At 39.7% G+C, this 12,158-nt stretch overlaps 1 protein-coding gene across 1 annotated transcript in view; it reads left to right on the plus strand.

Annotated features, from left to right (window-relative positions):
• Positions 1-12,158, plus strand: part of LOC145416978 (CUGBP Elav-like family member 1) — a 79,189-nt gene that overhangs the window by 39,865 nt on the left and 27,166 nt on the right. The window contains exons 7-8 of the mRNA XM_080285822.1: positions 5,191-5,362; positions 9,699-9,809. Coding sequence (XP_080141948.1) covers positions 5,191-5,362; positions 9,699-9,809 — 283 coding nt within the window. The remainder of the gene's footprint in view (positions 1-5,190; positions 5,363-9,698; positions 9,810-12,158) is intronic.

Raw genomic sequence — 12,158 nt, forward strand, 5'->3', positions numbered from 1 at the left:
AGTTTATTAAAGAATCAGGGTAAAGGAAACATTAACATTTGCCATGGTCTTAGACACAATTGATTATTGATACTTGTTGCTGTTGTAAGATTTTATTTAGTCATGGGAAATCCCTGGATGGTAATGGGATTCCCTAGAAGTACTTCAGACTGTCTTAGCCATGATAGGTCCAGGATAATGGTCTAACTTATGTGTTTATGATCTTAGTGTGTAACAGCATCATGTTAATGCTAGCTTATATGTTAGTTGTATTGTTTTACTGTGTATTGTGAGATGTGTATACAGGTACATGTTGTACTGTATAATGCTTGTTTGAACTGTACAGTATTGTACATCTCTTTTTGAGTGGAATATGGGGATTGGTGGCTTTTGGTTAAGCTTCCAGCCCATAAAGCTTCCATCAGCTGTACCTAGGCCAACTCAGTTATGGGATTGTTAAAAGGAAGCATGTCTCCATTTGAATGTTTGCTTAGGCTGTCTCTTATCCAGTTCTTCAGGCTGTTTTAATCACATCCACTCTTTCAACTGGAAGTTGATGCTCAGTTGACTCACTCTTCCTTTATGCTTATATTCTGCCCAGATTAGTAGCATCCCATTTGTTGTTTTGTGTAGAACTGAGCTTGTCCAATTTTGCATGTGTTTGTTTTCCTGTCACAAACCTGAGTCGCCTATTTATGCATGTTCAAATAACAAAAATGGTAATGCTAAATTGTAAGAGTTTGGCATGATCTTTTAACTCATACAAATTGATGATGTTTTGTATTGTCCCCCACACAGGTCATCTCAGCAGAAGAAAGTCCATTATTCTGTATTCATTTAAAGTTCCATAGAAGATATACTTGTTTTTCTTATGAATAAGATTATCCAGTGACATTTCTGGTATACTGAACAGATGAAGGAAAATTATCTTAAGATGTGACCATTAAAGTATCCGTCCATTCAGTGTTGCCCCATGAGGAGCATATGAGCCCGGCTCTTGGCAAGTTGGTCCTGGTGTTTAAAATGAGACTGACCAGCCTCACTCATCCCTGACTGGAACTACATGAGAAATAAACCCCAACCACCCCTTGGATATAAACCTACACAGGCTCAATCCGATTGGAGCGCCTTAATTTCCCACCAAACCACCAGCCGCCATAATTTGGTTATATGGTTACCACCCAGGGTAGTAAATAGTTTCCTGGTGTACAGGAAACCATTTGGCTTGTCACACAGTGTAGAGGCACTCATAGAGAGAAAGAAGAGGAAAGAATGAATGAAAAGCAAATATTTAAATGAATTATGCATAGGCCTTATCACATGTGGATATTATTTAGTGTTCCATACATCCATCATTCAGTTTTTTATTAGGTCATGAGGAGATAAGGGCCCAAGATTAGGCTATTAGTCGAGATGATTAAAGTGAGAGGGACCAGTCACACATCTCTATGAACAATAAACTCACCAATCCCATTGTGAGCCAGATCCTGTATTGCATTTTAAATTTGTACAGGTACTGTGCTGTCATGATTGATCAAGGGTAAAACTGGTTTATGCGTGCAGGTATTTCTAAATCTCCATTACTCATACCTGTATATTCATTCCTGATAACATTCAGTCCTTGTTCTTGTTAGGTTGTTGTTAGTTTAAAGGAAGATGCTGCCCTTCACTTTCTCATCACACACTAGTGCTGTGGGATTGAGAGATTTGTTCTGGCCCTGCCCAATTTGAGGAGGAAGGTGCTGTGACTTCATTTCATACATGAATACCTTTTGGGTCCATCTTTGTCACCTTACAGCAGATTTCCAGTTTGCATAATCTGCAGCATTCTAAGACATTTTCTTAGGACCTCATCCCACATTTTCCTTGATCTGCCCACAGGGACTCTTCCTTTTAAATTTAGTCCTGTACAGCATTTTGCCCTAATGTTCTTATACATCCTCATCATATCTCCAGACCACCTCCATTGATATATACACATCACTGCATGAACATGTAATGCTAAAATATCTACATTCTGTATGTTCTTTCATTGTGGCACTACGCATTCATCTCACCATCCTGCATATGTTTTTCTTCCATGTAGCATCACACACACACACAAACACACACTGCTCGCTGGTGCAGTGGTAACGTTCTCGCTTGCCATCTGGTAGACGGGCGTTCGCGCCTCGCTCAGGTTGCGAAAAGTTTCACTGACGAAGTGGGTGGTTACTGTCCCCCTCGAGCAAGGGGACGGGTGTGTGGGTGTGTGCAGGTCACAGCCTTGCCCTTAGATTGGACTATATGAGCTCTCAGCTCCCTTCCGGGAGGGTAAAAGCTGACGATCACGACCATCAAGTGATCCTGACCGACCCGGTGAATTACACACATGCACACACACACTGACAAGAATTGTTTGATTGATCCTGGCAGTTTAACATCAAAAGCTACTGTTACTATGTAGCAAGAATAAAATCAGAACAAAGATAAAGCCAGAAATTATACACAATAAATTTAATGCACCGACATCAAAGACACACTAAAAGCCATCCATCATCCAGTCCTATATTGCCCCATCAGGATTGTAGGAGCCTGGGACTTGGCTACAGTACTCAGTCCAGACTTGTAAATCAAGTGACCAGTTGTTGTCCTTGGCAGCATTACGAGAGCAATAAAACCCCCTTGTGAGTCACATCAGTTGGCGCACTATGGTACAGTAGATCAATAGATCACCAGGCACCTTGTGGGCAACAAGGCTAATGCACTACATCAGTCCACAGCATTAGGGTCCACCCATGATCTATGTTTGTGCCTCAGAGAACTGTCCCATAATGGGGAAAACAGTCAAGTGGGAAAGGGCAATACAATATTAACCACACACAAACTATAACAGACTGAGAAAATGTATGTGCTCCTTTGCACTTTAATTTGCCTCATAAATGTCATCTCTTCATCTTGAATGCTGAGCTGTAACAAGAGGTTACCACTAGAATATGATAATGGTCGCAAAAGAGTGTTGAGGAAAGGATGTGGAGCCATAGTATTGTCTTATTCTGCCATTTAAACAGAGGTGTTACTTTAGAATATGATGCTAGTCACAAAGAAGTGTTATGGAAAGGATGTTAAGCTGTAGTGATGCCATATTCTGCTGTGGAGCTGTATCTATAAATTAACACTAGAATATGGTGCTAGTCACAATGAAGTGTGTTGGAAAAAATGTAAAGCTGTGTTCTGCCATTTGGCCATAAAAAATAAGCTGCAAAAGGACAAAAATCTTTGCCAAAGTGAGGTGGACAAGTTATAGGTTTTTCTGAAATGCCACTACAGGGGAGCCAGGCCACATTAACATTTAACAGCATAGTGAGTTTGGTATAAATGTGCTCTTTTGACTGTTTACTATTAAACATGGATTTTAAGAATTTTAGTTTCCATTCAAATGGTTTTTTGTTGCCTGAGATTAATTTTCTGTACTGTACTACAGTGAATATTAACCATACAACCAAATGGACACCGGGTGGTCAAGTTGGTTAAGATGCTGTAATTGGGTGTGGCCCATAGAGGTTTACATGTGAAAAGTGGTTGGGGTTTATTGATTGCATAATACACTCAAGACAGAACAGCTGGTCACTCACAAGAAAATGTACATAGTCTAAACCCAGGCCTCCCTGCTTCAGATGGAACACTAAAGGATTGGGTAGATAATCCCTATAGCCAAAGTACAGTACGTTGTTGATATTTTATTCTTGCTACCTACACGCTACTTTTTATCAGGTTAGGGTAATTTTCATGGTGAAAGGGTTAATGAAATTATATAAAACCCTCTCAGCTTGAAAAGTCTCACTCAAATGACATATAATTGTCTGAAGGTAACAAGAATAAATTTTTAAGCATCATTATGAAGGAGGTTAAGAACAGTTTCAAATTATTTTATATTTCCTTGACAATGTGTGTCAACACAACTCCTTCGCTTTGTGTATGGTGTTAACCCTCTCACTGTAATGTCTCATTATTCAATATACTCAGTCTGCCACCAGATGACTTTATTCATGTTAGGAAAGGCCTTAAGTGATGAAATGTTAATAAAAATTACATCTAACCTCTGCAATTAAAAAAAAGAAAGAAAAAAAAATCATTAGTTATAAAATCAGGTGGTAGCTTGACAAAAATAAAAAAATACATCATCAGTCCAAGTAAGAGTATAAAAGGTTTTGTCCTTTTGATGCCTCCAGAGGAAGAAGAAGCAGTTTTATGACTACATCTGTTTCTTGTGTTGTATCATTGTCTTGTACTACTGTCCTTTTGCTCCTTGCATTTACTGTATATATTTCAGCTAATTTTCTTCTGTATCAGTTGCTTAGTCATTGATTTTACCCAACATCACGTACCTCTTCTCTCTTCGTTCCACGTACTAATTCCTCACCGTTTCATTATTATTTTCCTAGTACTGGACCACTAATGCAGTGCAGATTATTTTCAGTAACTGCATTGTTCTTGACCTGATAAGCAAATCCTTTAAGTTAACCAGTGCAGCTTTATGCTGTGTAATGTTTCTGTAACATTTTGAGTTGTTTGTATTTATTTTTATTGTTTTTTGTTATTTATTTCCTATACAAGATTATGTTGCTCACCCCAAACTTTCATAATAGATCCAGTTACTGTATTGCAATGAAATTTAGTTAATAAACTCAAATACCTCTTATTTTGTAATAACAAATTATCATTTTCTGTGACCCACCATTAAATTTTGCCCATGTGTCGATGCTGTCTTTTACTGTGCTGTTGTGCCATGACACATCTTGCTGTTTGTGCTATTACAACTGTACTGAAAGCACAGAGACTTGGCAAGGTGCAGCAGAGTTCTGTAATGTGTTTGTCATGTAGTTTTTGTCATATGATTGTTAAAAATCAACAAAGAATAGTTTACTGAGCATAATCAAACAGCGAAATTATGACAGTGTATAAAGTGTTTGGAATGAGGGAGAATTGTATAAATAACATAGTGTAGTTGTAATGCATTTTTTATAACATATCCATGTTGGTGAAGAAGTGAAATGTAAAATGTTTTACGGTAGATGTATTTCATTGTAGGTATAATGTGGATGTAGTGCAAAGTAGTATGGGTGTGTCACAGGTACTGTAAGAAAATGATAATATTTTTGCCCCTAAACATAATACAAGTACTGTATGATAAGGAAGTAACGCGGGTGTAATGTTCAGGCGTACTTGCAGTTACTGCAGCAGCAGATGGGGGGTTCGGGGGGGTCTGGTTCGTCAACATCTTCCCTGACCAACCAGTTGGGCAGTTTGCAGCAGTTGCCTTCCCTCAGCAATGTCAGTGTACAGCAGTTGCTTGCGGCATCCCAGGGGAACCTCGCCACACAGCAGATGTTCGACTCTCCAGGTGATTCTTACAGTGTTTTGGGGCTTGTATGTTGTTGTTCTTGTTGTGGCTCCAGGTTCATCTGAATGTGAACCTGGTTGACTGTAGGCTGAAATTCCCCTTCATCAGTCCACCTTCATCTTTGGAGGAGAGGGAGGAGGTAATGGATGTTTGTTTAACCTGGCAGTTGAGCCATTTATATTGGAAATGCTATGTGAAAGTGTTTCTCGCTCCAGCACCGGGGCTCGATGAATGAGGATGTTGATGTGGAGCTTGGAATGTTTTGGGTTTGTTGAGTGAATGAAGGGCATGTGGATGGTCATTGTCTCCTTAAATCACTGGACTGAGTAGAATAGCCCAGGTCCATATGCTTCTGATGGGGCAATAAAGGAATGGATGGCAGATGGATGGAATGGATGTGAATGTGGATGTAGAACTTAAAACGTGTGGGGCTTGTGGTATAAATGGAGAGAGTGAAGTGGATTGCTGTACTGTATTTGGTGCTGTAAATAGGGTGGTGCACATGAATAGTGTGACGTGAAATGTGTGAGGGTTTATGGGTATTTGTAGTGATGTGTGTTGGCTTTTGACAAAGGATGTTTCAGTGTGCAATGGAGCATTATAATGCTATATGTTATTAATGTCTTGTGCTTTGTTAAAATGAGTTGTAAATATTGTGTGGTATCTTACACATCTATTTTTAAGTCGATGTATGAACACAATACTGATCAAGTCAACTGTGATTCAGTGTAATTTAGTAAGTCAGACTTTTGTTTCTATCATAGCTTGTATCTAAAAAGTAGGTTGTGTGCATTTTAGCCCTTGTGGGCAGCTGATATATATATATATATTTTATTTAATACAATAACAGAACAGAGGAAAGAGAAACAAGTGAATAAAAAAATATCCATACACCAAATTACAGGTGTCCTCCACTCATAAAAATTGGTAACAGTTGGACTTGAACAGCCACAGGTTGAAGTTTGGGGAGAAACCACTCTGGGGAAGTAAATTCCAAAGAGTTGTAGTTTGGGGAATCAAAGAATTTTAATAGGCAGAAGTTCTGCAGTATGGCTGTGTGACATTCCAGTCGTGAGTGTTACCAGATGCCCGTGTAGCGTAGAGGAAGGCGTGGAGAGGTGGCACAATGGATGCAGCTTGGTCTGAGTATTTGCCATAAAAGTATCCGTAAAATAATGCAAGGGAGGCAACATTCCTTCTTACTTGTAGGGGAGGTAGTTCATTTGTAATAGCAGGGCTGTTAATATTCCTTATAGCCTTGTTCTGAATTTTGTCCATTTTTTTTTAGTGCAACCTTTTCACATCCATTCCACAAGGGTGAGCAATGTTCCAGCTGAGAGTGCAGTTGCCTTGTAAATTATGGTATAGCTAACTGCTTGTCAGCGAAGGTGTTACAGACTGTGTACAAAATCCAAGCTTCTTTGAAGTGGTTTTAGCAAGTGATCTAATATGAGAGGTCCAACTGAGGGCATTGTTAAGTGAAGCACCAAGAATTTCAGTACTTTTAGGGATAGGAAGATTAGTTGCATTGAAGGTAATATAGGAATCAGGCAATATCTGTCTGTTTGTAAATTCTGTATACTGTATTTGGTTTTCCTAGCATTAAATGAGACAGTGTTATTTTGTCTCCATTCAGTGATCTTAGATAAGTCTTGATTTATGGAGATGGCTGCACTGAATTGTGAGCTAGAGATGTTAAACTGTGTGAATGGGTGTTTGTGTGAATGAATTGTGGTGTATTGAGTCATCTGCATATGAATTAATAGGATTATGGGTGACAGATAAGAGATCATTAATATGAATCAGGAATAGGGTTGAAGCCAGAACTGATCCTTGTGGCACACCTGCATTAATCGAGTGGTAATTGTAAGACTATATACATCATCTACTTTTTCTTTCACTGAGATATGAGGAAATCAGAGGAACAAAAGATGTTAGGTCATAGCAAGGGAGTTTGGATTCAAGGAATGTTGCCACACTTTGTCAAAAACTTCAGAAATATCTAGGGCTGCAGGTTACAGCATGGGTTTCTCCATGTTGGTCAGTTGACTGATGGATGGTATGAGTCAGGAAGTTGAGTATATCGACAGTGGATCTTTCGTGGAAAAAAACATACTGTTTATCATGAATAAAGTTGTTGGATTCAAGATGTTTAACAGTATGCTTATTAATTACAGTCTCAAATATTTTACCAAGAGAAGATGTTATGGATATCTGTCTGTAGTCAGAGGGGTCAGAGGAACTTCCTTTGGAATTGGGTGGATATTGGCTTCTTCCCCAAAATTAGGGAATGAAGAAGTACATATGCATAGTCTTAATAATTTAGCTAGAACAGGAGCAAGTTCTGAGGAGCACTTTTTGAAAACAATTGGAGGAATTCCATCTGGGCTTGGAGCTCTGTTGGTTGGTAAATTGTCTAGGTTGGTAAATTGTCTAAGATGGATTTCACGTATCTAGTCTGTATCTCAATTGGAGCAATTTTGGGAGAGCTGAGTTCTAGTACGGGGACGTCTTGGCTGACCTCCTGTAAGATAGAATTCCAGACAAGTGTACTGGTAAGGATGTTCACTTTATCATGCAGGTCATTTATAATGTTGCCATCTAAAGATTTTAGTGGGGGAATGGGTGATGACATATTAAAGTAGGGAGTTGACCAGAATATTCTGTGGTCATAAGGATAATTTAATAGTTTGGAAGCTTGATTGTGAAGAGAGTATGATTTAGTGGGATTTATTACAGCTTTTGTTTGGTTTTTAGCAAGTTTAAATTGGCTGAGCGATTCAGATTTCTTTTACTTTAAGTAAAAGTTATATGCTAAGGGTTTTTGGGTTGTTGCTCTGGTACAATTGCTGTCAAACCATTTTGGGGAGTCCAGTCTTTTAGTGAACTGTTGACAGGGTATGAACAATTCTATACCTGCATGTATTAAGTCATTGATGTGGGACTGATTAAAATTGATGTCATTGGAGGAGAAGGACTGCCATGGAATATCAGTCTGATAATTTCTAAATCCATCCCAGTCTGCCCTATCAAAGTGCCATCTGGTTACCCTGACAGGTTCAGAACGGGGTGGTTTGGGCATCTGACTAATGAGATTGTGGTCAGAGGATCCAAGTGGTGACAATATTTCTATCCTGTAATGATCTGGATTATTCGTCAGGAATAGGTCCAAGAGAAAGGTATTATGGTCAGGATTATCTGGTATTCTGGCTGGTTGTTTTACCAGTTGCATGAGATTAAGTGATTCTGCAAACAGCTCACATTCTAGACCAGCATCGTCAGTCTTGGCAGAATGCAATAACCATTCTACATTATGGATGTTAAAATCACCCAAAATGGTAATTTCAGTGGTAAGGGTGAGGTTAAGGTTTGTCAACTGTACAGAGATGGAGTCAAGTACACTGGGTTCTGAAGAAGCATTGGGGGAGCGATAAACTGTACAGATATGTTTGGTAATATTTAGGTAATTTAGCCTATACTGTATAATGAATAACCAAAGTTAGCTGAAGTGAAGCTCAAATAGTTTCAACAGCAAATTCAGATTTGATAAAACAACAGGTGCCACCCTTGTTGTGGAAGTATGTGAGGAGATGGTAACCAGGAAAACTAAATGGGGAAATGTCAGTAGAGGGAGAGATTTGGATTTCTGTGAGGAACAGGGCTAGAGGGGATATAGATTGAAGGAAAAAGTGAATGGAATTCAGATTGGTACTAAGACCATGGATATCAGTGAAATTAAAGGCCATGTGGAGAGAATGGAGAATGGAAGACCGAGGATGAGGTGGAGGGATGGAGTTGAGAGGTATATGAGGGAGGGGGAGTGAGTTGGGGGGAGGATAGTCAAATGGTGGGTGACAGAGCAACTTGGAGGCGTTTTGTCTGTGACCACCCTCTGCGGGATAAGGGCACTGGGCTATAGATAGATAGATAGAAAGGCCAAACCTGCGCTTCTCTGCTGACAAGCATGAACACCGTTTGCAGCAACCACAGTCAGCACAGTCACTTGATTGCGACCAGGAGGACCCAGTGCTGCCATCCCTACCCTGTTGGTGGTGAGATATCACCAGATTATTATATGAGAAAACAAACAGACATATTATTGCATTCAAGTGAAGAAAAAACCACATCCCCAAAAGATTTATAATAATACTCTTGGATTAGCAAAGATATGGTGCAGTTAAGATTGTGGATGAAAGTGCATGTATGACCCATTTGACTATATTTTTAAACTCAAAATTTATGCTTTCTTTTGATTTCTAGAGCCTGCTAATACTATTTGGTAGTGCAAAATTGGGGTGGGAATGATCTACAAAATTCAACTCTTCCCTTTTAACAGGTCTGGGTGGTCTGGGTTCCCTGGGTAGCCTGAACCTTCCCACCTCCACCAACGGGTCACAGGACAACAGCCTCCAAGGCCTTCTTGCGTCCATGACCTCGCAGAACACAGGTTAGCAATGGTACACTCACCAGGAACACAATATGGGCAATACGGAATGTTTTCACAGGACTCTCAGTTGATATTTCTACTACTTTATGATTTTTTTTTTTTCCCCAGGATTCCTGCCTGTTTTTATTGTTTTTTACTCTATGCTGGATTCTTACTGCTCCATTTAATAGTAAGGTTATTGTTATTTTTATTTCTTTATTTTTCCAAATTGGTTCTGAAATATTGACCATACTTCTATGGAAACTTGACTAAATTATAGTGGAATTAGACAGAAAACAATATCTTGTTGGAAAGCATCATGTTTTGAAAGTATATGTAGCTAAGAATAACGTGATGATTGATGAAAGACATTAACTCTCAGTGGTGAATGAAGAGAGACAAGTATTAGGGAGGGACTTTTAAGTATCTCAGTGCAGTAATGGGGGGGGGGGGAAAAGAAGAGAGAGAAATGTGCAAAGTAAATATAAAGTAGCACAGGGAAGGAAAGGTAGCTGGTGTTGCCTTGTTCGTTGCACAGTACACAGGTCTGAGTGTGGAGACTGCAAGAAGATTGCAGGAAGATATATTGATATGCACATTAATTTATGGATGTAAGAAGTGGGTTGGTTGAGGGTTAGTGCCCCTCCCCGTAAAACAACTAACTCAAAGACAAGCGGCCACCCCTTACGGGATTATGGCGTCTGGGTGTGGATGGGTGGATGGAAGACCAGTATAACATGAGAGCAGTGGAGGTGGGATTATTGAGGTTTGTATTTTTGGAGTGTGTAAGGTGGACACTGAAAAAAGTAATGCTTTGCTAAATGTGTGGAGTGAGGAAGTGTCTTAATGATATGATAGAGGACAGTGTGGTGAGACAGTAGTACAGCATATGATCATGTGGAGATTGTAGATAAAGAGTTGTCATTGTGGCTGCAGGTTCATATGGACATTAACTTAGTAGACTGCTGTCTGAAAATTGCCCTACTGTAGTCCATCATCCCCCCTTTCAGGAAACAGGGAGGGAGTTGAGAATCATTTGTATCAATAGTCAGTCTGGGTATACCAGTGCCACCACATGAAAGTGTCCCTCTCCAGACCTGGATAGGGTATTAAATAGGTCATACGGAAGTCTGAAGGTGGTCAGTGTTGTAGTGGGCCACGAAGAAAGTGGATGGATGTGGTGATTGAGGGCCATGGTGATCACTCTAGCATGTCGGGGGAGGTTATGAGTGACGGGGAGAGTGAAGCAATGAGGCTGAGGGAGAGCATAGCGGTGTGGCAAGTGGAGTGCGTTGCAGCAAGGCAGCAGGAGGGTGATGCCGTGAGGCAGTGGGAGAACTTAAGGGTGCCTGTGATCTTTTTCGCCCCATGCTTATCCAAATGGTGCTTCAGCGATGTCCAGTTTAACATAACATCAGGGGAAAGGCTACGTCATATATTTTAGGCTTGCCGTCGGTGCCTTCAGCGACACCATGCTTTTCATTGGGGTTCTCACCCTTACATGACATGTTTTCCATCACACATTTCAGTATTTCATACAAGGAAAATTATTGTGCTCCCTTGTTATCAATGTGATTTACTTAAGCAGTTTTGACTATAGATTTTTTTTTTCTCTGGGAATTATTTATTAACGATTTCCAAGGCAGGCACTGGCAGTGTCATCTTGCCAACCTGCCAGTCACCTGCTTTTGGCTCCACCCAATTCCTTCTACACATGTCACTCTTACTCTTAATAAATAACAAGATATTGTTAGTACTTGTAGCTCCTTCTGCGGTAAATAATGAAATATGTAAATATGCAAGCTGGTGGGGTCAGCCTGTCTCCTCTGTGTTAACATAACTAATCACCTGCTTTCATCTCATCTCATTTCTGTTTATGCAGCTTGCTCTCACCTGTAATAAAAAAACAATTTAAGTGCCCGTAGCTGAACAAGTATTCAGTGTGGATAAGATGAGCCTATGATGGAGTTGTATGTACAGTACAGTATAAAAAAAACACATTTTTAATAAAAAGATCATATTAACATGAGTGGTGGCGTCTGGCAATAGATAGATAGATTAACACGAGTGGTGGCATTAGAATTATAGTGCATAATTATTAAATAATGATGTCCATCAGAAAATCAGTATTAATGAGATTTGTGTATCAGAGACCATCTTTGGAAAATGACCCCCGTCAGTAACCCGGGAGCCCTGGCAGCACATCTGCTTGGGATCATCGTACATGGCCATCGTAAAAATTGTGTAAATAGTTTTCACGATTGTTAACCCAACACTGGTTTCACACTTTTATTGACCTTTTAGTATCAATTACTTACCGGTACTGTACCAGACAATCATATACCATGTTGTTACTGTACAGAGGAGCAC

The sequence above is a fragment of the Coenobita brevimanus genome, chromosome 108 (genome assembly GCF_032717465.1).
Source record: "Coenobita brevimanus isolate Jiangsu-jjx chromosome 108, ASM3271746v2, whole genome shotgun sequence".
Lineage (NCBI taxonomy): Eukaryota > Metazoa > Arthropoda > Malacostraca > Decapoda > Coenobitidae > Coenobita > Coenobita brevimanus.